Source organism: Protomyctophum bolini (assembly GCF_963924005.1).
Source record: "Protomyctophum bolini genome assembly, chromosome: 7".
Taxonomy (NCBI): domain Eukaryota; kingdom Metazoa; phylum Chordata; class Actinopteri; order Myctophiformes; family Myctophidae; genus Protomyctophum; species Protomyctophum bolini.
The window spans coordinates 39,285,594-39,309,882 of NC_137868.1; the positions used below are offsets into that span (position 1 = coordinate 39,285,594).

The following is a 24,289-nucleotide window of genomic DNA, read 5'->3' on the forward strand; positions in this document are numbered from 1 at the left end:
TTCTGTGCTAAAATGTTAAATTCATGGTCTTTTGAAGTTTGAAGCATCCAACTCACGTACTACAGGTGTGCTTAAAGGACCACTTCACCACCTATCTTCATACAATAGGACTATAGTATGTCGTTTTTTCATCATTTTCATATTTGTTTTTGAAATCGTTGCTCAATGGTGTGGTGTGCTTGATTGGTTGCCTCTGCTACAGACAGTTGGCAGGTTCAAGTCCCATGTCATCAAGGTGCTGGAGGACCATCGGGAGACGGCCTGCTCTCTCCCCCTGTTTCCTGAGATGTTACGGTTGGGGCTTATGTCTGAAAGAACCCTGTCCAGCTAACCTTTTACCATGAAAATGTCCAATTTAACATACTCTTACCACCTCTCAGTGTGCCCTTTTCCAACTGGCCTGGAATCCAGACATAAAAGAGGGACTTTCCAATCAGGGCCCAGTATGCAAATACTGTCAGATGATGGGCCAAAACCATGAACTTTAGTATGTCGTTTTTTCATCATTTTCATATTTGTTTTTGAAATCGTTGCGAAAACCATGAACTATAGTTCATGGTTTTTGCGACGATAAAAAAAAAGATGAAAACGATTAAACAAATACTATAGTGTGTAGTTCTTTCATTTTCAAAAGTCAAGAAAAATGACATTGCCATTGTCGACGATTATAATCAGGGCCCAGTATGCAAATACACAGACTATTCTGTCAGATGATGGGCCAAAATGCATTGCTATTTTATTTTGAAACGTTTTACCTAATTCTCATCTGTAAAATGTTAGGTGGATAGGGTTCAAACATAACCCCAATATGGCACATCTCTCTCATGTTTAGGTAATTGTCACGGAAGCCGTGGATATACACGGCTTGGCAAAAGATAGCATGATGCCATATTTAGATGCTGTTTTAGAAGATCAGTGGTTTTGGGAATCCGGGTTCCTGCTGAGGATGTAACTCTTGTCTTGAGTGTACAAATGGAACCATAAGTTTGAGAATCCAGTTCTGAGAATCCTGGAAAATGCCAAATGTACACTTAGGCAAATCCTTATCTGCTCTCAGCCAGTAGATGGCACCAAAACGACACACTACTGAAAACAATTTGGTTTTTTTTAGGAATAGTTTCTGATTTTCTAACTGTCCTGACTGCCTGACAAGCAGTGATGAATCTGGCAATCTGCCCTTTAAATTTGTAATATCTTAGAAGTTTTGATTGTGGTATTGATAGCCAGGCTGACTGTACCAACACCAGTAACACCTATAACCTAAAACATCTACTGTATTATCTAAACTAAAGAAATGTACAAATTAGGGGCTGTCGACATCTGGACCTATAGTGGTGGGTTGCAATGGTTGCAACTAACCAATGACATTAGAGTGAGAGTACAGTACAAACTTACTTACAGTAGAATGGTGAGGTCAAGATAGGTGATCTGTCGAATACAGTGACTCCTGAATTTATTGATTGGTTGATTAAAATATTTATTAACAGTTTGCAGAATTACAGTACATTTCAAGCACAACTCAATAATACAATACAAGAGGGTCCAACTTGATGTTGACATAAATAATAAATAAAATCTGGAAATCTGGAAAACTTACGTGTGAACATTATTGTTTGTGCATTGCAACAGATTGTTTCGAGAATATAGTGTTTTATTATTATGATATGTTGTGGTATTTGCTATATGTGTTATTAAAAAATAAAATAAAATTATGACGACAGATGATTATGATAATAACAAATATGCCGAAATCCGAAATATTAAGAGACCTCTCGAGTCACTGTATACGATAGGTCACGAATGTGGCTGTAACGCTGCTACCCCCGCAGCGCAGCTGAGTGTGAGCGTGTGGCCTTCCGTCGGAGCATCACATCACATCACACACTACACAGTGATTCATTCAGCCAGCGGCTCACACAGGAGGAGAAGGAGATCCGAACTGCAGCCACTATTCCGAGCCGTTTCAATCAAAGGCTTTGGGGATCCAAACTCAAAGGCAGGGCTTGTTAAAGCTTGTCATGGCGGAGGTCAGCGACGTTTTGATGTCAGTTTTGTCCACAATTCGGGTACCGAGGCCCGGGGATCGTGTCCACAAAGACGAATGCGCCTTGTCATTTTCCACGCCGGTAAGATGTTATTCCCCTCAACAAGCCCAACGCCGGCCGAAACACAGTGTCGCTACCTTTCAGGGTTTCTTCATCTATGATGTCCAACGAAACAGCATGACTACCATGTTTTCTCACTTTAGCATATTAGCCCCCTTTGATGTTCAACTCAGGCAGAACTTAACAGTGAAGCTAAGCTAGGCTAAAGCTAGGTTAGCTAACCTAGCTCTGTGTTGTCAAATTAGCCTGCAAGCTAGCTAGCTAGCTAACAGTCTACGTGGTGTCAGCAATGACATAGCACTTGATGCTCTACTACAGCTCTACTTTTGTTTAAACACCCAACATTTAGAGCTTTCTTTGCTTGGCTTTGTTTTCTGACGTCGGACGTAGCTTACATTTATTTGAATGGCAGCAACACGTTAGCAAGCAGCCTTTTGGTTATAATGTCATTGATAATATTGACATGTGCAGGCAATGTTGTGTCCACTGTTTCCACATAGCAAGCTTGTCATGTGCTTTGTTTGCAACTGACTACTGTATACTCTACTACAGGTCAGGCTACCACTTTGCCTCACTCCCCGAACCCACCTCACCCATGCCCACTTTGACAGGCTGGAATGGCTTAGGGCTGACGACAGAGTACAGCATCTTGCAATGGGTCTGGTCCACAAGATTCGATACAGCACCAAGATACCATGTACCTGTCTAAATACTTCCTTAAAGGGACATTTCACTGCTGGATGAAACTGCAGTCACTCAATGTTAATAGTATTTGTAGTAGATATTAACAGTAGCACAAATTTGAAATGGCCAGAAAAATAATGAAGTCTGTGTTTGACTGGATTGCTTCAGTGCACTTCCCCTCCTTGGGAGAGGGAGGAGGCTGCATGGAGCTGTGACTTTGTAGTCCAAGAAGGAAGTTAGATCATGTTCATGACCTCATGAACATGGCTTCATAACTAAAATATCTATAAAACCATATTACACACATACAAACCCCAAGAAAGTGTTCCTTGTGTCCTAAACATCATTAAAATAAGCTCTGTTTGCAAAAGGGGTGAAGTGGCCCTTTAATGTCAACAAAGTCCACACACCCACAACACCAGAGGGAGTACAACAAACCATGTGCAACCCAGATTCGGCACAAACAAGGGACTAAATTAATTTTGCTCTTATGCCACCAAAATGTGGAACGCCCTACCAACAGTCATTAAGACATGTGAATCCCTTGACTCCTTCAAAACCGCTCTCAAAAGCTGGCCCCCGTAAAATCAGAATCCCCCACCCACTATATGTTTTTTTCCCTTTTCACCTCTATGATGATTTCCAGTTTTTTCCTACAGTATTATAGTACCGGTAGTGTATATTTGTACATCTCTAAATGTTATGATGAATTGAACATGGTGGATTGTAAACAAGTGTAATGCTTTATGGTGTCGTCCACAGTAAACAGTCTTGTATTGAGTTGTGCTTGAAATGTACTGTAATTCTCAAACTGTTAACTTCTTCAATCAATCAGGTACTGTATGTGCCTGCTGTGTGCAGTAGCAAATAGAAATAACCCTTGCATAATTAATCATTTATTGAATAGAATGTCTATTGATGTTTGCTGTGCCAACGTTAACCACATCCCTGTTCCCTACCTGCAAGCTATCCCAACCTCTAAACCCCATTCCTGAGACAGAAAAGTCTCATGTGTCATGCTGTCCTCCTATAAGGACAGCATGGGTTATCCCTTTTTGTCTCTGTAGTAAAGCTGTTTACTTTAGTTTCACAAAAATCTACCATTGGCATGTTATGAATATGATCTGTAATTAAACCCTGTGAACATACAAGTGTTCTTTTTGCTGTGTTTTACACATGCATTACCTGCACAAAACGTTCCCCATTAGTACCAGGCATGTGAGTGAAGTGGTTTTGAGCAGTGCTCGTTTTTAATTACTCCACGTTTCCTCCTGTTTCATAATTGTACATAATTATGCAGGACGTTGAGTGATTCAAAGCAAGCAGAGAGCACAGGTAATGAATGTAGAAAAACACTAGTATTCATGGCTTTACTGTGTTTATTACAAGAAAGTTGCTCATCATAACGTTACAATTGGATTTAGACAGACAAAGAGGATAACCTAAGCTGTCCATGGATGTGTGACATTGTTCAGTTTATTGTCGTTTAATGCAATAAGATAGGACCTTTCTGTTTATTGTCAATGGATGGGATTGCAACTTGGAGCAGTGTTGCCCATTCAAACAGTTCTAAAAATTGCAGATTGTCAGCTTGTATAGATCGGCTAATTTTGGCAAAGCATTTGGTGTGGACTGGTGGTAAAAAAGGAGGTGACAAAGTATAGACCCCCCCCCATGGTCTATAGTCCATACTCCGTGGTTAAGCAAGCATAGTCGGATTTAGTCTGATTTTCTGAGTCTACATGGTGAACACACCTGACTGTCTGTTTTCCTGAACTGCAGGAGAGCGAGGGAGGGCTGTATGTGTGCATGAACAGTTTCCTGGGCTTTGGCAGCCAGTACGTTGACAGGCACCATGCCAGAACTGGACAGCGGGCCTATCTGCACATCACGCGGACTCGTAAGACTCAGGTAACCATTATGTTTTTTAAGGCTGTGATCGCTACTAGTTCAATCAATCAATGTCTTAGTCAAAGGATGCTGGGTGTGTGACAGGATACATGACAGTGATCAAATCTCTGACCTTTTGTTAAGATGGAGTCTCGGATGTCTTAAGTTAAAACCACTGCTACCCGTCTTAGTTCGACAATGAGTCATGATTTATTTTCTTTTTGTGTGAAGGGCCCTAGTAATAGACATTCATGTAAATATTTCCTGTGGTTTGTAATTGGGTCTAAAAGTGGGTAATGACTTTAAGCAAGAGATGGTGAATGGTGAGCACTGATCAGGTCATTGTTGAGGAATAAACTGACGGGGTGATTAGACGCTGACAGAAAGCGAAGGAGTCTTTACACCCTGAACACGTTTATTTCTCAACAATGACCCGCTCACCATTCATTACGTTTATTTACATAGCTGCCTTGTTGAATACGGCCAGAAACCAAGCACAGTGGATTGCTTAATGATGCATCATCTAGGTGCGTTGTCTCCATCGGTCTGTATAGCAGGAGGACACATTTGGTGATTCCCAATGCTTTTTTCCTCCTCAGAAGGAAGATGACAATAACTCTGACCCACCTAAGAAAAAGCCAACCCGACTGGCTATAGGTAAGTGCATGGGAGTGGAATTCACAAAAACAGCCATTTACACAATATCACGTGTACAGCGTGAATACAATATTGACTTTATTGTGTACACAAGGAAATTCATTTTTGCCTTCACTATTGTAGCATTCCAATGCAACAGGATACAATAAATACACAAACACGAGTGTGCTTGTGCACAAGCTAAGTACTATAACTGATCATCAGATATAGTTATGGTTGAGGAAAACACAAACGCAATCCTGATAGTATCAGTCCTTTGTTAAAGAATGACCATGGCCTCATTCACCATTCGCCTAGGAATCGAAGGAGGATTTGATGTGGAGCAGGAGCAGTATGAGGAAGATGTAAAAGTTGTCCTCTTCCCGGACCGACAGGAAGTGACATCAGATGACCTTGCTACCATGCCCGATGTTGTAAGAGAGCGGGTGAGACACTTGTCCACTGACATGTTGCTTTTCAGAGCACCATGTCAAGGTACAACGGCATGCAATAAGCATGCATGCCAAAAAAACACACATTGTTCGTTAAAGACTGATTTGCGTTTTGTTTTCAGCCATGCATAAAACAAATGCTTTTATCTGAATAAAACGGATGCACAGTAATATTTCTTTTACCCTATGATACTTATACTTACTAGAGTAAAGAATGTTTGAAACTATGAACATGACACACAAACACAATACCATCTTAAGTAAACAGTAATTGTCTTTTAATGAGTTTTAATGATTAAATTCCCAGGCACAGACTGTTGAAGAAAAAATAGTTTGGCCACAAACGACAATACAATTATTTTGTTCCTAGATTATAAACACTCCAAATAATTAATAAACTAATTTGGTCTTATCAAAAGGTTTTTGACTGGCTGATGCCAGTGAAAAACCTTTTGATAAGACCAAAGCAGGTAGCAATGGCGTGTTCACATCATCATCACTCATGAGTGCAAAATGCACATTTGTCATAAAGGTATATCTATGACACTACATACTTTCACTGGCAAATGAACCAGTGCAGAATGCAGTGGGTCTGAAAGTGTGTCAGTGGTGTACTGTAGAGAAGTCCTAGCCTCTGTTTGTTCTCCCAGGTGTCTCTGTCCATGGATGGTCTTAGGGCGGCAGACTCGGTGTCGCACGCCCTGCAGGTCCAACAGTGGGACGGAGAGGTGAGACAGGAGTCTCGGCACGCCAACGACCTCAAACAGCTGGACAACGGGGTCAAAATTCTACCCAGGTGAGACGGGAGAGATATTCCACCCGGCTACGTTTAGTCCAAGTTACTCTGGCCCTTCCATCAGATTGAAATTGAAATGGTGAATTGTAGACAGAAGGCTCCAGTGTTTCCATATCATAAACCTAATAATGGCTGAAAAGCATGATGGGAGGCACAGGAGAGAGAACATGTAGACTGACATACTGTACGAGTGCAGGTGTATGCCTGTGATAACAAAATGTTACCTAGAACAGAGGTTCTCAAACAGTGAGGTGAGGTCAAGTATGTTGTGGATGGCCATACTAGTTAATTTAACCTGGTGGTTTTTGTGTTATCCTTTTAGCCTAAATGTCTGACTATCTTGTTCTGTTAGTGTTTACACTTCTGACTAATACTATTCAATCAGTCCAGTATGATAACGTGGGCTGGTCTTCTCTGACTGAAAGACGAAATAATCATTGGCACCTCTTCATATATAAAGCCCTGGTCGGAAAATGACCATCATATACTGTATTTCATCCATGTTACATCAGAAACCTAGTCGCATTTGTAACTCGCTCTAGTGATTGGCTAGGCCTTCTGGTCCCATTTGCAAACTCTGAACTTGGAAAGGCTGCTTTCAGCATTGATTCTTGGAATCTCTTGCAACAAAAACTTAAAATTAACACCCTGGCATCCATTGGTGCATTACAGAGAATTTAAATAAAGGTTGAATGAATGGTGCAGTACTTAGTTTAGACAGTACTTCGTTTAGACCAGTCATTTGGTTAGACCAGTCATTAGTCCTACAACTACAACCTATCTCAAACCCTCACCCTAACCTCCCACGGGGCAGCACACCTAACCTTAACCCATGTCTAACCAATGACTAGTCTAAACTAAGTATGCACCCCGAATTAATGAATGTCAAACTTGAAACTATAAGCAATGACAAAGAGCTGATTTCATCACTTTAGTTCTTCTCTTCTAGTTGTGTGTGTGTGTGAGAAAACTCTGAGAATACAATTGAACAAAAACATGCTCTGCAATAATGATTACAAACGCCGTTTCCGACGGGGAGCGAGTGACTCAGGCGTTACTTGGATCAGTTACCCGTTTTGCACATGAGGGGTGCGGCCCGTGTAGTGTGGGGGAAAAAAACAGCTGCCCACAGTCCAGGTCTTGCCGCCCATGGGCGTGTGCACAAAGGAGCACATGCGTGACAATTTCACCGGACCGCGACCGCTTGCGGCAACGCCCCTCAACTTCTCCGCTTGTCCAAAATAATCACCCGCCTCTCATTGAAAATGAATTTCCAAGACACGACGGTCGCTTCCCGTCTAACGACCTTTATTCTGCAAAAGCCACTGGTCCATCACTACCATAAGAATTCCATTAAACCCATTTTGCAACCAGATCTTATTTTAATGATGTATGGGAGACAAGAAGCACTTTCCTGGGGTTTTTATGTGGGTAATATACATGTGTTTTTAGATATTTTGGTATTTCAAAGTGTCCATGATGTCATTGACACAGCGCTCACCTACTTCCTGGACTACATGTTGTCTCAGTAACACAGCCCTCCCCCTATTCACAAGGAGGAGCAGTACACCAAAGCATTATGGGAATTGTAGACAGTCCAGGAAGGATGTGCCGTGAGCCCAGTGTCCATGACATCATGGACACTTTTAAATACTAAAATATCTAAAAACACACATTACCCACATAAAAACCCCCAGGAAAGTGTTTTGTGTCTCCCAAACATCCTTGAAATAAGATCTGGTTGCAAAAGGGGTGAAGTGTCCCTTTAATTCCTTCATAGCTTTGATTGTTATTTAGTTTAATCATGATCGAAATGAGCCAAGGCAACGCTAACCTTTTCTGTTGTTCTCTCTCTAGCGGCTGGCGGTGTGAGGTGTGCGACCTGCAGGAGAACCTGTGGATGAACCTGACGGACGGTAAAATACTGTGTGGCCGCCGCTATTTTGACGGCACTGGAGGGAACAACCACGCCCTGGTCTACTTCCAACAGACGGGACATCCGCTGGCTGTCAAACTGGGCACCATCACCCCTGATGGAGCAGGTGAGGGTTCAATCTCAGGGTCCAAACATTACATTTGGTTCATTGTCATGGCCATTATGTTTGTTGCTGCCGTGATTGGATTGGCAATTCCGTACATGCACTGCTAGAAAACCCCAAAATACGTACCTGTACATATTGCGCTGAAATCCTCCCCCATAGACTGCGACAGCGAACTTGAGCCACGAGAGCCGCCAAATAGGGGCAGCGGTGGCCGAACGGTTTGCGGAGGGATCTTGATATCGGAAGGTCGCTAGTTCGTATCCCCGGAGCGGCACGTTAAAAATGACCACAGCTGAAGTGCCCTTGGACAAGGCATTGAACCTCTACCATGAAATGTTCAATGAGCAGGGCCTGGCTGTAAACAAGTTCTTGAGCTTAGTCCAGTTACCCTGGGTAAACATAGTACCTTTCCTTTCCTTTACCGAGCAACCTAAAGCAAGCGAGTTGCCGTGGCAAACGTTGCGAAGTTCGATTGAGACGGCGCCCCTCTGTCTCAGTCTATGGGGAGGATTTATTATGCGTTTGTTATTATTGTACTGCAGTGCCTATTCTATCAATTGCCGCAGTTCTGTGCCTTAATTTATACTCTACAGAGCAATGGTGTCATAAAAAAAACTGTTGTACAGTCTAGCATGCGTTTTAGCTTGTAGATCTGTTCTTTTTGCTCATACACTCCTTCAATGATCCCTCCCCCTATTTTGTTTGGCAACAATGGGACTGGGTGGCAACATGGACCAGTTGGTCCTAAAAGGAATTTGACATTGGTGTATTGAAGTGGTTTAGATTTAGCAAAACACTGAATTGGGAACATTGATGTCAGATGTCTACCCGACAAACCTTTTTAACACCCTCAAAAGAAAAAGCACAGTCAAACTTTGAGTGAGGGGATTCCAGCACATTTGTGCATGAGCTGCAATTACGCAGCCAGCTGCTACATGGCCAAAACAAACCAGTCTAATGAAGGCATTAGAGCAGATGATTTTTTTGTTTGATTAGCATTAGGCCACAGACTGACCCCACCCCCTCTCCGGGACCCCAATCTACACAATATAATCTGTGTTATTTTAACTCTGAGAATGTACAAATGGAACCATTTGCCTCCTAACTCTGTCATTTAGCTGAGCACCCCCACTGTAACTATATTATACCTTTTTATTTGTAGGTTTAGTTTCCTTTAGGGGTATATATGTTTTTTTTAGCTTAAAGAATTTATTTGAGACCTGTTTCATTGTACAATGTTGAGGAGACTAGTTTGCATTACAGTATTTATAATCAACAGCTGAAGATATCGCATCAATTTTAGGATTTACACCATGCAAGGCAACAAACAGCAAGGATAATTCTGCTTTAACCTAAAAAAGGAACAGCTGCAAGACCACCTACTGCCACTGAGTGGCGCAATTGAGATGCATTACACAACGCAATGTAAAAGGAAGTTGAGGAAGGCTTTTAATCTGATACAGTACCATAAATCAATTGAATGCACCATCAATGGAAGACTGAGATCCATGATGGGACAGAGCAGAACCGGTGGGCAGCTGCAGCCTTGCAGACAGTGCTCGATGGTGGTTAATGATGTGATTTTGCAGATGGTGTGTGTTGTTTTGCAGGTTTTGAGCAGCACTTCATTCAAATGTAGTGTCTCCCATTCGTGGAAAAAGTACTACAAAGTTTCAAAACATTTTCAATAAAAGTCTTTATCCTCAAGTCCCCAAACAAAAAGTATGCCATAAATATTCCAGTCAGACAATAATTTGTTATTTTATGGGAATATATATATATATATATTTTTTAGTATGTTTAATTCTACTGTTCATTAACTCGCAAAATAGTCGATTGTGATCCTGTATGAAAGAAATTGTGATTCTATATTTTGCCATATGGCAACCTCTGTCCAGATGACAGATGGAGGTCATCCAGTTCATTCTACTCTACGAAACCTTATTCTCTCTAAATGGAAAGTTGGGTTTTGTTGAAAGGCATTAACTATGGAAAGAAAAGAAAGTGTCCCAAGGAATTGGGGGCAAGAGACTACCAATTCTAAAAAATGTTACACGCCTAGGACCTTGGTTGATCTGTTCAAAAGAGTGGACTGCAGGGGAAATTGAAAATACATGATTGTCAAGTGTCTGTTATAGGCAGTGACGATGACATTGTGTTGTGCATAGTGATCAGACGTGTAGACTGTGCAGTTAGTGGCCTGCATACAAACTAGGGCACGGGTATGGACGTCAAGTCTGTCCCACATATGAACATTGTTAACCCATTCTGACCTGAGATCAGATTCTAAAAATGTCTATTACATCCTGACAGTTTCATTATTAACCCATTTTGACCTGAGATCAGATTCTAAAAGTGTCTTTGATTTTTCAAAAATAGCAGACCTATAGGCTCGTATGAGCTTGTAGATCTGCTCGGGGGGGGGGGGGGGGGGGGGGGGGGGGGGGAGGAGGAGGAGGAGGAGGAGGAGGAGGAGGAGGAGGAGGACCAGACCTAGCACAGAGCCCTGGGGGACCGGACCAGACCTAGCACAGAGCCCTGGGGGACCTTGGGTCAACTAAAGGCCTATTCATAGTCTGGATTTTCGGTGGTAAGGTGACCACCGTTCCGGTGGTGAGCTGACCACCGGAGCTGAAATAACGTTGAGCGGTGGTGAGTAAAAACAGAGAAGGGCTGGAGCGGTGGCTTTCTCTTCACCGCGGCTCGGGACCCCCCACTGTGAAACAATATAAATTCAACGATTTGCGACACATTTTCACAGGTTTTTCTAAAATAGCAGATCTACGTCGTAGAAGGTCGTAGCACGTATAATAAGTAGTAAAGTAAAGTATAATAATAATGCTTAAAACACCAAAAGGGCTTCCCATCATCAATGGGTTAAAAAAGACAAATCTTTATTGATGGACTGTTTCCCCCCCCAGATGTGTACTCCTATGATGAGGATGACATGGTGTTGGATCCGAAGCTGCCAGAGCACTTATCTCACTTTGGGATCGACATGATGACCATGGAGAAGGTAGGACCAGTACACACATAACGTATGCTGGTTTACCTGCCAGCACTTGTCTTTCCTGTGTGTATGTTGTACTGTATGCATTATGCCTCCCTACTAATGTTTAATATGTACTGCCTGCTGATTTGCACCCCCGTCTACAATTTACAATTTAGGCATTTAGCAGACAATCTTATCCACAGCAGGGGCTTCTCAACGTTTTTGGCTGGGGACCCCTGGAAATGCTTTGCACAGGTCTCCACCAGGCCAGGTCAGGTTGTGGCATCCTGGTGGCGCTATAATAGGCCAATGTGATAAAGGGTGCCATTTGTTCTTACACCATTGATGGCAATTGGATGATTTGAGGCATTTTGTTCCAAAACAATGTGTTTTGCAAACATCCACCTGTTGGTGGCCCTATAACAAGCCAATGTGAAAAGGGTGGGATATATTCCTCAGCCTAGTAGTAGGAAAGTCTGTGAAAGATTTCACGTAAATTGCTAAATTGTTCATGATTTGAGGCTTTTTGTTTCAAAAGGGCCAATCCTGCAAACTTTGAAAGCCAATGTTAGCCAATTAGGATGTAATATGAAATATCGGATAGATCCATCTTGAACACATACGATTTGCGGGATTTTTGGACAGAATCTGGAGGAGTAATAAAAAAAAATGTGTTTGTCAAAAGTCGGCCTCCTGGTGACGCTATAACAGGCCGTCTGGAAATTTTGGGGTTCATCGTTGGCATCCAGGGAGTGTGTGTGTGTAAAATGTGGCATCGACCGGGTTACGAACGGACGGATGGAGTGCAAAACATACACTCCCCATGCCTTGGGGAGTGCAGAGAGAACAGTGTAGTGCATCAAATAAACTAAGATACCAGGTAAACAATGAACCTATCTGTCTAAATAAGAGTCACATTTGCGGTTGAGAAAAACAAATCTTTGAAATAAAAACATGAGAACAAGTGACCAAGATATATCATCATAGTAGACTAGCATCAGTCAAAATAAATGCGTAGGATAGTGAAGTGCTAGGGGTTGAGGTGTAATCTGAACTAGAGGTGTGTGTGTGTGTGTGTGTGAATACTACGGACAAATATTAGGAGTGAGACTGCAGTTATGGCTGGGATTCCACACATTGGGAGGGAGAAGAGTCTAGGACGTGTGTCTACAGTGTTTTAGGGAAGGCTCTTACAGCATTCCTGTCTTAGGCTGATCTAAAGTGAGTGGGATGGATTGTAGTGTTGCCTTCATGCCTTGTCGGTTTGTGAATGCCATGGCTTCAGTTGCATTGTAGGCTAAAATTAGCGTTTTGTAGTCTGTGCGTGCAGTAACCAGGAGCCACTGAAGGAAGCAGGCCAGGCATAATGCCTCATCATGGATAATTTAGGCCAGCAAGGAGGAATTTACAGTAGTCATGTTTGGTTTGACTCCAGTCTGGAGGCTATGGGTGAATGAACGCAAACCTTTTCCAAGAAACCTGGTAGATCTAGGTAGGAGAACCACTTTAGTGCTGTCTCAATGATGCCACGGTCTCAAGGATGTCCATGAGAAGCCGGTGTTCCGCTGTGTCAAAAGCTGATAGAGATTCACTACTACAGATTGGGACGCAGCATGTCAGGGTTATGTGACTGTGACTGCAATGAGTGCAATTGGGTGGGTGAGCTGGTTTGTTATTCTGTGAGAGATGAAGAGAAAGGTGGAATGGGGCTGTGCCCAGTTCTGCCCGTCCTCTTGCACCAACATTACTGTACTGTGAGTGTGACCAAATGGCTGAGAGATATTGAACGGTTCTCCACGGGCAGTACTCCAGATTTGTATGGGCTGTTGTGCCTCAAAGAGCCACCTTCGATTTACTCGCTGTTACAAGCAGGGCTTCTGAAATTCAACCGCAGTGCGATAGGGACTGTAGATCATCTTAAAACTCTTTAACGCTTTTGGCTTTTTTTTTATTGAACGCCCCCCTTACATCTTAACTCCTGTCATGGAACTGTTTTATTACTGTATTATTTATACATCGCTCTTGGCAGTTCTTGTTTTTCACTTGTTTTTAACCATTAACATGGCAGACCTTTCTTCTCCCCCTCTGTACTCAGTTGGCCTCTCCCCATCCGTTTTTGTCCGCCACACCTCTGAAATTGTTTTTCCTCACCAGCTGTATGTGTTTTCACGCACGTTGTCCCTTTTCTTCCACTCATCTCCCCCTGATAACGTGACCTGCCAACATGCATAACACGCTGATGCGTTTGAAAACAAAAAATATATATATTGGATTTTGACCTTACTGCATTTCTCTGTTCTATTGTATCGGTATCCACTATTGTATTTTTATGTGTTCCCTTTGTTCCTTGGTCCTGCAGTGTTATATTTCCTGCCATGGGATAAATGAAGTTCGCTGTATCTTTTAGTCCTGCTCGTCCTTTGTTTGGTTAATGTGTTTTTGAAGCTTATCCGTGAAAAAGTTTCTCCAAACTTTAAAGGTTTGGAGGTAATTGATTTGTTAGAGAAAAAAAAAATTTGTTCCAAAGAGTCAGCTTAAATATTATGGTGTTCCAGGTCCAATATTGTCTGCTCATTTTGTTTTTGGTTTCAACAAACGAAACGTGCTGATGAAGCTGGATTTCATTCACCTTTTGATTCCCATTGCTGCGTCCTCCACACACAGCTGGTTTTGATGACCGAACTACTCAGTTTTTAGTCTCATTCAAGATGACATCCAGGCGGTGTCAACTCGTTTTAAACGTAATCAGCACGCTAGAATATGTATCTGAATACATTATAGGTTATAAACAAACACTCTGCATGCATGTGCACGTGTCGCGCATGAGACAGAGCTACGTCTCATAGCCTGGAGGGATGCGACTTTCTGATTGGTTAAAAAACACACAGCTTTCCTTTTCAGAGAGTGAGACTAGGTCTTGAAGTGTATGTCATGTCTCCACCCCCTTCTCTCTGCTCTCCCATCCCATCTGTAGACGGAGCGAACGATGACGGAGCTGGAGATTGCGGCGAACCAGCGGGTCGGGGAGTGGGAGGTGATCCAGGAGTCGGGCACCACGCTGCGGCCCCTGCATGGCTCTGGCCTCACCGGCATGAAGAACCTCGGCAACAGCTGCTACCTCAACTCCGTCATGCAAGTGCTCTTCACCGTGCCCGACTTCCAGAGCAAGTCAGTATAAAACCACACCTCGCTGTCGTCTCATTCACTTTTCATCCTATATGATGAGCTTTGCGAATGTCTCCCATTTTCTATTTTCTCTCTCCCTTCTCTCGTTCTCTCTCTCTTGCCTCTTGTGTTCCGGTCTCAATTCCTCGGTTTCTTAAAATGGTGGGTGAATTTGCAGCCTCCATGACCAGAAAACGGAAACTGTTCTCCATCGGGTCTTTCGGGTCTCCTGGCTTGATCCCCGTAATGAAGTTGTTGGAATTATAGCTTATGCTATAGTAAGTGACCGTGTCACTGTCCTGTGCAAGAATCTGTATGAAGCCCAAGCAACAGCAAATGCATCAGTAGAGAGATGCTGAGAAAAATGTGTCACGAATTTTATGAGATTTGGCCTTGCAAGAGTTCTATAGTGCCACCATGAGGCCGATTAGAAAGAATGTGCTCAGTTCCGCACTGATCAGCCCAGCAGTGCCAGGAGATTAGCTGCACACAAACAGTTACAAACATGGACGGATTGGGGGGAGTAGAAAACATAGTCTCAGCCACGCCTTGCTTTGGCCTGGCAGGGAACAACTATCTGTTTGTCACTGCATGTGCTGCCTAACTTTAATGATCAGATTTATCACTTTGACTGATATTATTTTATGTGGAAAAAGATACTAAATGCCAATTCTTAAAATTATTTTCTTCTTTGACTAAGGTATGTGTCCAACATTGACAAGATCTTCGATGAAGCACCTAGTGATCCGACACAGGACTTCAAAACCCAAGTGTGAGTGTCCTCGTGAGAAGCCACTGGACCCCAGTTGAGAACTTGAGACTGGGTTACATCAAGAAAATTAAATTTACCTTAGAATGGGTTCGTGAAATAATGTCTGCTTACTCCTATGAGACGGTACAGTAGAACTTTGAGAGATACTCTCTTACTGAGGTCATGAGCTTGATTTTTAAAGCCCCGAAGCCTAATTTGTACTGTGCAAGACGACTCCTGTGAGCCAGGTTTTTTTGGCTCATGGATCTCATTTGGAAGGTCTCACAGGCCGTGAGCCACTTTGACTTGGCTCATACCTCCTGAATTTTCCAGCGGCTCACAACATGTCATTAATGTCTCACAGTGTTATGTGTTGCTCAAGGAGATGATACTGTACATTCTTCTTCTAATAGTCCATGGACACAGGATGCTTGTCATTGAGTTTAAATGCCCAGAGCTATGAGTCATGAGCCATAACTTGTCTTATACAGTATAAACTAGGCTCGGACATCATTGGATAATACTTTTTATAAAAACGTCACTGGTATTCTGGAGTGCTAAGCATGGAAACGGCGAGCCTCTAATCTGATACACATCAACAATCATCTTGGTGAAATCACTGCAAACATTTTAGTTCATAATCAAATGCATTTATTCAATGTGTATTCTATAATTATATTCAATGTGAACTAAAACTAAACCTCAATTGACTTGGCTGCCAAAATGAACACTTTTGTCTGATATTTTATTTCACAGATCATTTCATTGACAACCCTCACCCTGCCACTTGAAACGGTTTACCATTTAAATGTATTTGTGAAAGGACAGTTATTATAATACCCCTCCCTTGGGGATGGCACATGCGTGTATTCCCTCAGAGGTGACTGAGACCATTTCCTTTTGATCATTGCCATTTGATCGTTTGAAAGGATATGACGGATCTAGGCTAATAAATAATAACCCTATGCCCGTTTTGTTTACTACAGAGCCAAGCTCGGTTACGGTCTACTGTCAGGAGAGTATTCCAAACCGGCGCCAGACCCTGGAGATGAATCTGGCACGCCTGAACCCAGGGTGAGCAAGAACTAGCACCGTATAACTCATTTAGATGACCATGGCACATTATTATCATAAATAAAAGGTTAAATTGGATTCAGGTGTTTGATCTAAGCAGAGGACGACGATCTGGTAGAGCAGAGGTTCCCAAACTAGCAGCATCGATTCCCAAAAGAGAAATTAGACCTGGTTGAGTCAGGACCAAATGAGTGAAAATATTTTCACTACATATTTTGATATTTTTTTCCTCTTTTTAGAGACTATGGCCCTCATTTATCAACGTGGCGTCACTGCAATTCAACATTTATTATTCCCGCATGACCTTGAATGTGCGCCCGGCCAAATATCACGTCAGGTCGGGACCTGTCGTAGGCTTTGTCCTCACCTGTTTTTCTCTCATAGAAAAGCGGAGCAGAATTGTTTGATCAGCTGACAGGCTGTCACAGGCATCTAAACATAATATGTATTCACTCCTACACTGTTAATATAAAACTGTTTATGTTTATGTATGTATATGTAAAAAAAAAGGAGAGATTTTCAACTTTACAAGTAATTAAAAACAATATAACATGTTTACAATGTACAAGTTTATGCTTAATCAAACAGTGCTTTACTGGCCTTGTTAAACATATATATGCGAGCGCACTTGTGAGATGATTCGGGAGCGCAGCGCGACATCAGATGCCTATAATCCCTGTGATACTTAAAAAATATATTTAGGCATAAATGGACTGCACGCCTTTATTTCCAAGTGACAATGACAAGCATAGGCCTATACTATAGCTTGCCTATTTGCAGTTGTAGGCTATAGGCCTATAGCTGTAAGGGCCTTAATCATTCACCCATTTAAATAAGTGCTTTAACAGTACAGATAAAAGGCAGATCTGGACATCTGGGTCTCGCTTATGTGAGCTGGGCCGGGACCGCGGCGGGCGCCGTTTAAACGGCAGACACCAGTCCAGCACACACCAGCCTTCATCCATATATTTATGATTCATTCATCAATCACTCCACAAATGTTGATTATTTATGACTGCCTTGCCAGGTTATCTCATTAACGTGCGGTGCAGGCATCACTCACCCACAGCACTCACAGCAGTGTTTCACTGGGATTGCCTTCGCCTATCTAGGCTACGCGACTGCTTTAACGTGCACTGCACACGACTGGGTAAAATTAATATAGTAGCCTACAAACGTATTCCATTCTTGGCGATGCAATTGTGATGTGTCATGTAGCCTTGGTGCGTGCGTGCGTGCGTGCGTGCGTGGACATGACAGCCAGACAAGCGAGGAGAGAGAGAAACATGTGTAGGGTAGGCCTATAAATATTATTTAATTCATGCAGGTGTTTGGTTTCACTTCATAAATGCCATGCCGACGTGAGTGTACTCCAAAAGCGATGCTCGAATTTGAGACAGATTTTTTATTTTTCTCATTGAAGGGATCTTTTTACATCAGTATATCAATGAGAACATAATAATAGATCTGTTGTGTTAAAGGTTAGATAGAAGTGATTTTTTATTTGGTTAAAATTAGTTTTAAAAGCTATTTAACATATCGTTGCTGTCGGGAGGAAACCTCATAACTCCATTTTTGACGTTTCTGATTTTTGCTATAAATCAGTGCTATTGAACACCCTTTACGTCTGTGTGTTGTTTCTAAAATATTGAACCAATGGAAGTAATTGACAATATATAAAGTCACAACACCAACTTTGATGAGGCTCTATTGCTTTGTTTTAAAAATATACGGTTATATATATTTCCTGAAAAATGTATATCTTTCATTTCCTGGAGTTATGAGGTTTCCTCCCGACAGCAGAGATGTATAACAATATAGATATTTAATATAGAGCTACTATATTCTGATAATACTCATTGCTATAGTGTTTGTTTTCAGTAACAGGAGTCTCTCCAGCTCTTTATTAAACTGAAAATGCATTTTCAGGTGGTAAAACCAATTTTATCCAGTCAGGATAATAGAGGACTCAGTCAGTACAGATAAATAAACGAGTACAATTGGAAGTGAGGACAAAGGAATGAGTAAACAACATTGGAACTGGAACACTAATAGAAATTAAGCTGATAAATGGGTGGGCACTGCTGATGGGCTGAAAATTTTCAGCTACCTGAACATTTATTTTCTGTTCATTAACTCAATGACTGCCAAGGACTTATTTAACAACGACGTGTTTAACGCCCTTTTAACACGCCTTTAACATGGGCAAAAAAAAAAAGAAAAGAAACTTGGATGAGTTAAAGAGCTGGAGAGACAGGGAAACCAGGGCTGTTGGATTGTCTCCCTGTTTAACTGGTGATTTGGGGGAAGAACATGGTTCACCGATGTCCCCCAATGCAGTGACGGATCTTGTTCATACTGTAATTCCAGGGAGACCAAGTGGGCATTGCACCACGCATGTTCAAAGCACTGGTTGGACGAGGCCACCCGGAGTTCTCCACCAACCGGCAGCAGGATGCACAGGAGTTCCTATTGCACTTCATAAACATGGTGGAGGTAAATCCGCCGTCCGTCTCAATCATTTGATGAACAAAATTATTCTGCTGCACTCACTTTTAGTTAGAGATTGCATCAAGTCAAATATTTCAACAATAGCCTTCATGTGAATTATTCTTTTCTGATATTAATATAATAGTTTAACCCATTTTGGGCGCGAACCCCTTTTGGTGTTTTAACTAAGCATTATGTTGTACTTTAGCTATTGAAAAATAGCAGACCTACAAGCTTTGTAGGTCTGCTATTTTTGAAAAATCGTGACTGCGGCACAAATCTTTGAATATATATTCTTTCAGAAGACCTTTTTTTAATTTCGACGTCTGTTCTAAATGGGTTAAGCTATCGTCACAAATTTAAACTTCTGTTCATGCATAGTGTTAACTCGCCCCCCCCCCCCTGTGTCCTCACAGAGGAACTGTCGTTCGGGTCAGAACCCGTCTGAAGCCTTCAGGTTCCTGGTGGAAGAGAGGATTGTGTGTCAGCAGTCACAGAAAGCCAAGTACACGCAGAGGGTGGACTACATCCTCCAGCTGCCTTGTCCCATGGACCAGGCCACCAACACAGGTCAGTAGAACCTGTTCCCATGGACCAGGCCACCAACACAGGTCAGTAGAACCTGTTCCCATGGACCAGGCCACCAACACAGGTCAGTAGAACCTGTTCCCATGGACCAGGCCACCAACACAGGTCAGTAGAACCTGTTCCCATGGACCAGGCCACCAACACAGGTCAATAGAAACTGTTCCCATGGACCAGGCCACCAACACAGGTCAGTAGGAACTGTTCCCATGGACCAGGCCACCAACACAGGTCAGTAGAACCTGTTCCCATGGACCAGGCCACCAACACAGGTCAGTAGGAAGAATGAACTCAAGCTCCAGAGAGAAATTGCGTACTAACATTGCCTAACCGTCTGCAGGCATTACTGTACAATGTGACAAAACGATGAAAATGAGGCGCTTACTTAATTGGGGTGACTGTGCTTGTATCTGTTCTAGTTGAGATATGTTATACTACATTCCTTAAGCAAATTAAGTCCTTAATGTTTTATCCCACAATTTTGTAACTCATTTATTCACCCAGTGTCAATTATCTAATGTAATCCTGGGGCGCTACACTTCCTCTGCCAACCTGGGGGCGCAGCGGACTGACCTCATGCTTCCTTCTATGCATGAGGAGTCCAAGCTGCTTCTTTTCATCTGACTTGTGCACCTGACTTGTGCTGCCCCCCCCCTCCCCGTGCCGTTTTCTTATCTTTTCCTTCTCTCCAGAGGCACAGAGTGTTCTTGGTCTCTCCAGACCAAGAACACTCATCTTTTCATTGAGTCACAACTCGTTTAGATCTCGCTCATTTTTAACATTTCAAAGTGCTGTGTGATCTACGTATTTCAAGCTTTCATTTGGTATTGTGCGTGGCAGTCAATGAAACGGTATCAAGCGATAATGAAATGTCGGGAAATCGGATGAAACCACATTTGCTGTGTTGTGATGAAACTGAACGATCAAATGGAATCACGCACGATGGCTGGCACAAGTCAAATAACTTTTTTTTTTTTTGTGACCAAGTTTTTATTAAGCATTTTTTATTTTCATTACAATTCCCCCATCGCCCCACCCTCCCCAAGGTTCCAATTATCATTGCAACAAGAACAGACATTTCATCAGTTAGTTTGACGTTTTATAACGTCAAATAACTTATTTGACTAGACAATTAATAAATACCGATGTCTGCAAAATAGATAGCGGGTGACACTGGACCAAAATACCATTAAGGGACAGAGCAAGCTCCTATACTCGTAATCTTCGGGCACAGGCTGACTTGCGGGCCCAAAAAAATTGCAGATCTAGTCAAAGTCGTACGGTTAGTCACACGTTACCTCAGTGAAATGTGTTCTCCACATTCGACCCGTCTGTTGGAGCGGTGAGCCGCAGCATGCGCTGTGCTCGGGAATCATTCGTTGATTTGACCCCCCAATCCAACCCATTGATGCCGAGTGCCGAGCAGGGAGGAGTCTTTGGTATAACCCAATCCAACCCATTGATGCTGAGTGCCGAGCAGGGAGGAGTCTTTGGTATAACCCAATCCAACCCATTGATGCTGAGTGCCGAGCAAGGAGGAGTCTTTGGTTTAACCCAATCCAACCCATTGATGCTGAGTGCCGAGCAGGGAGGAGTCTTTGGTATAACCCAATCCAACCCATTGATGCTGAGTGCCGAGCAGGGAGGAGTCTTTGGTATAACCCAATCCAACCCATTGATGCTGAGTGCCGAGCAGGGAGGAGTCTTTGGTATAACCCAATCCAACCCATTGATGCTGAGTGCCGAGCAGGGAGGAGTCTTTGGTTTAACCCCGGCCGGGGATCCAACCCCTGACCTCCCAGTTTCAGGACAGACACTCTAACCACAAGGCCACTGTCTGGTCTCCAAGCTCACAACACGTGTACACAATGTAATTCAGGGGTGCCGTGGATGGAAAAAAGTTATTTCAGGGGCGGTGACCTGAGCCAAAAATGTCTTGAGGGACACTGGCCTTGGTGTCAATCCGTAATTTGTTTCCTCACCTTTACATCTCTGTCCTCCTTACAGAGGAGCTGCAGGAGGCGGAGCGTCGGCGCGAAGAGGCTGACCCCTCGAACCCTCCACCGACGGTGCGTGCCCAGATCCCATTCACAGCCTGCATGGCTGCTCTCAGTGAACCAGAGGTCCTTACAGACTTCTGGAGTTCAGCCGTACAGGCCAAGACCACCGCTACCAAGTAAGGAGAAAGACACACACAAATGCACACATACTGGATATAGTTTCCCCATAATTTATAAGAAGCGTATATGAAAAGGTTCTTTCCAAAAATGAGTTATTCAGCCACCTGGAAAAGAATGCAGTTTACTCGTAAGAAATATGATGGTACAACAGTATAACTTCCCTTACAGGATAGATTACTGTCCTTGGGGAGGACAAAAGGATAACCAATTTTGCGGGATGCGATAAACTGATTGATGGCATGAAATTAAAGCATCTTTTCGGTTGCTGTTAAAGCTATAGTAGTGCTTAAAACCTTTGTTTTGATGGTAGTCATAAGTCATTTGGGGGTTTTCATCTGGGAGTTTTTCCCCAAAGGGTTTTGGTTTAGCATTGTCCTTTTTTTCCCCCCTATTCAGAACAACCCGCTTTGCCTCTTTCCCTGACCACCTCGTCATCCAAATCAAAAAGTTCACCTTTGGCCTTGACTGGGTCCCCAAGAAACTGGGTGAGTACAGGTTCATGGTCCCAAATGTGTCTATTAAGAAAATGTTTTATTTGCCTTTACCGTGGCTATCAGAATTGCCGTTACAAAGCTGTCCTATCAAAATCACTGTTACAAAGCCTCCTAATCAGAATTGCAGTTATTAAACTTTGATCTAATTGCCCTTACAAAGCTATGAAGAATTACAGTTATTAACCAACCCATCCAATCACAATTGCCATTACAAAAACATACAGTGAAAATCATCATTACTAAACGCAGTCAAAATTCCCCCGGTAAATAAACTGCTGATTTCGTAACATCCCCAATGAAATTCCGTCTGGAAGTCCTTCCTCCTTTCTTCCGTCAGTTTCCTTTCTCTACTTTACAATCAGTGGGCCTATACTTAGAATTAGCCTAATGAAGCCACAGGTGAGGGCTATTGGCAGCGCTGGACAACACATGGAAAATGACGAGTGTCGTTTCCTTTGCAGACGTGAGCATCGACGTTCCCGATACACTGGATCTGAGCGCGCTCCGTGGGATGGGCCAGCAGCCAGGGGAGGAGCTTCTGCCGGAGGTGGCACCGCCCCCACTCATGACCCCTGACGTGGAGGTCAAAGGTATCCTGGGTTTCCACGGCAACGAGGAGGACGACTCACTCTACTCCCCACTGCTGTGTCAGTCTGTCGTTTCTGCCCTTTATCTCCTTCCTCACTGGCAACGTCCGCGTCCTCCATCTTTCCTCCTTCATTTTCCTTCCTCCCATGTTTTTGTTATGTGTTTCATGTTCTAGTGTGTGGTTTCGTGGGTCGCTCGGGTTTAATGTTTGTTTTTGGTTCAATGTCTGTGTTTTAAAAAACGCCTTTGACAATGAAGGGAAAATGTACGTCATAATGTCCCTCATTACGTCATATTGTCTCTTTATTGTTAATGGCATTTAATGTTTGTTGGCACTGTTTGTTTTACATTACATCACCTAATCAACATGAGTTAGACTTTAATATATTAGCGCCCCTCACTTCACACGGGTGTGATTTAATTTTTTTTAACTTTTCAGTGATTTTATACTTTCAAATGATGGGTTTGCCAGTGCTTTTTTTTAAGTTTATTTACTTAACACATTTAGACCTGACACTGATTCTAAAAAGAAATTGCTTCTAAATCCTGACCGATGTTTCTCAGTCAGAGGTGCTCAAACTTTTTCGTGTCAAGGACCCCTTTATTTGGCTGTGAACCCCCATCTGAAAAGCAGCAGCAAAGTTTTGAGTTTAAAACTTTATCTCTCAAAGAATATATATTCAAAGATTTTTCCGCGCTCTACGAGCTTGAAGCTCTTTCTTTTGAGATCAGAAATACCCACCCAAGAATGAAAAATGAGACAAAAAACAACAACAACATTGTCTTGTCGCAGTGCAATTGAAGCCTCACTTAAAGACATCCAAGTAATTCAAGCTTCTCTCAAACACTCCCACCCTCCCCCAGCCCCGGTCCTTGACGACTCCACCGTCTCCCAGCTGTGCGAGATGGGATTCCCTCTGGAGGCCTGCAGGAAAGCGGTCTACTATACGGGCAACACTGGAATCGATGCTGCCATGAACTGGGTCATGGGCCATATGGACGACCCAGGTCGGTAAAGAACTGTACATTTTCTAATTTCACTGAGGAGGTGATAATGATCATATTAATAATAATAATAGTTTTGCATTTTATCCATTGTATGCTTTTGGTTGAAAGATAATTGTGTAACACCGTTACATAATACCCCTTCAATTAAAAGGGGCATTTCTGTTTTGTGTCTTGTCCTGTTTTGTCCTGCCAATGCAAGTCTCATGGTTTGACAAGACGGCCTCGTTTGACGGCTGTGTTCTGCTGTCTCGTCAAACCATGCGACTTCCATTGGAAATGAATTGTAGCGGCAATTAAACACGGACAAGACATGTGTTTTATGTGTGATTGCAGCCATAGAAATCAGAATCAAATGCA

At 42.7% G+C, this 24,289-nt stretch overlaps 1 protein-coding gene across 1 annotated transcript in view; it reads left to right on the forward strand.

The window, feature by feature from the left end:
* Positions 1–1,809: 1,809 nt before the first annotated feature.
* usp5 (ubiquitin specific peptidase 5 (isopeptidase T)) overlaps positions 1,810–24,289 on the forward strand; it is a 30,364-nt gene continuing 7,884 nt past the window's right edge. The window contains exons 1-16 of the mRNA XM_080767668.1: positions 1,810–2,126; positions 4,572–4,700; positions 5,279–5,336; positions 5,634–5,761; positions 6,418–6,563; positions 8,421–8,605; positions 11,527–11,621; positions 14,572–14,765; positions 15,463–15,534; positions 16,500–16,587; positions 18,958–19,083; positions 19,494–19,647; positions 21,670–21,838; positions 22,239–22,327; positions 22,798–22,926; positions 23,789–23,932. Coding sequence (XP_080623794.1) covers positions 2,019–2,126; positions 4,572–4,700; positions 5,279–5,336; positions 5,634–5,761; positions 6,418–6,563; positions 8,421–8,605; positions 11,527–11,621; positions 14,572–14,765; positions 15,463–15,534; positions 16,500–16,587; positions 18,958–19,083; positions 19,494–19,647; positions 21,670–21,838; positions 22,239–22,327; positions 22,798–22,926; positions 23,789–23,932 — 2,014 coding nt within the window. The 5' untranslated portion in view covers positions 1,810–2,018. The remainder of the gene's footprint in view (positions 2,127–4,571; positions 4,701–5,278; positions 5,337–5,633; positions 5,762–6,417; positions 6,564–8,420; positions 8,606–11,526; positions 11,622–14,571; positions 14,766–15,462; positions 15,535–16,499; positions 16,588–18,957; positions 19,084–19,493; positions 19,648–21,669; positions 21,839–22,238; positions 22,328–22,797; positions 22,927–23,788; positions 23,933–24,289) is intronic.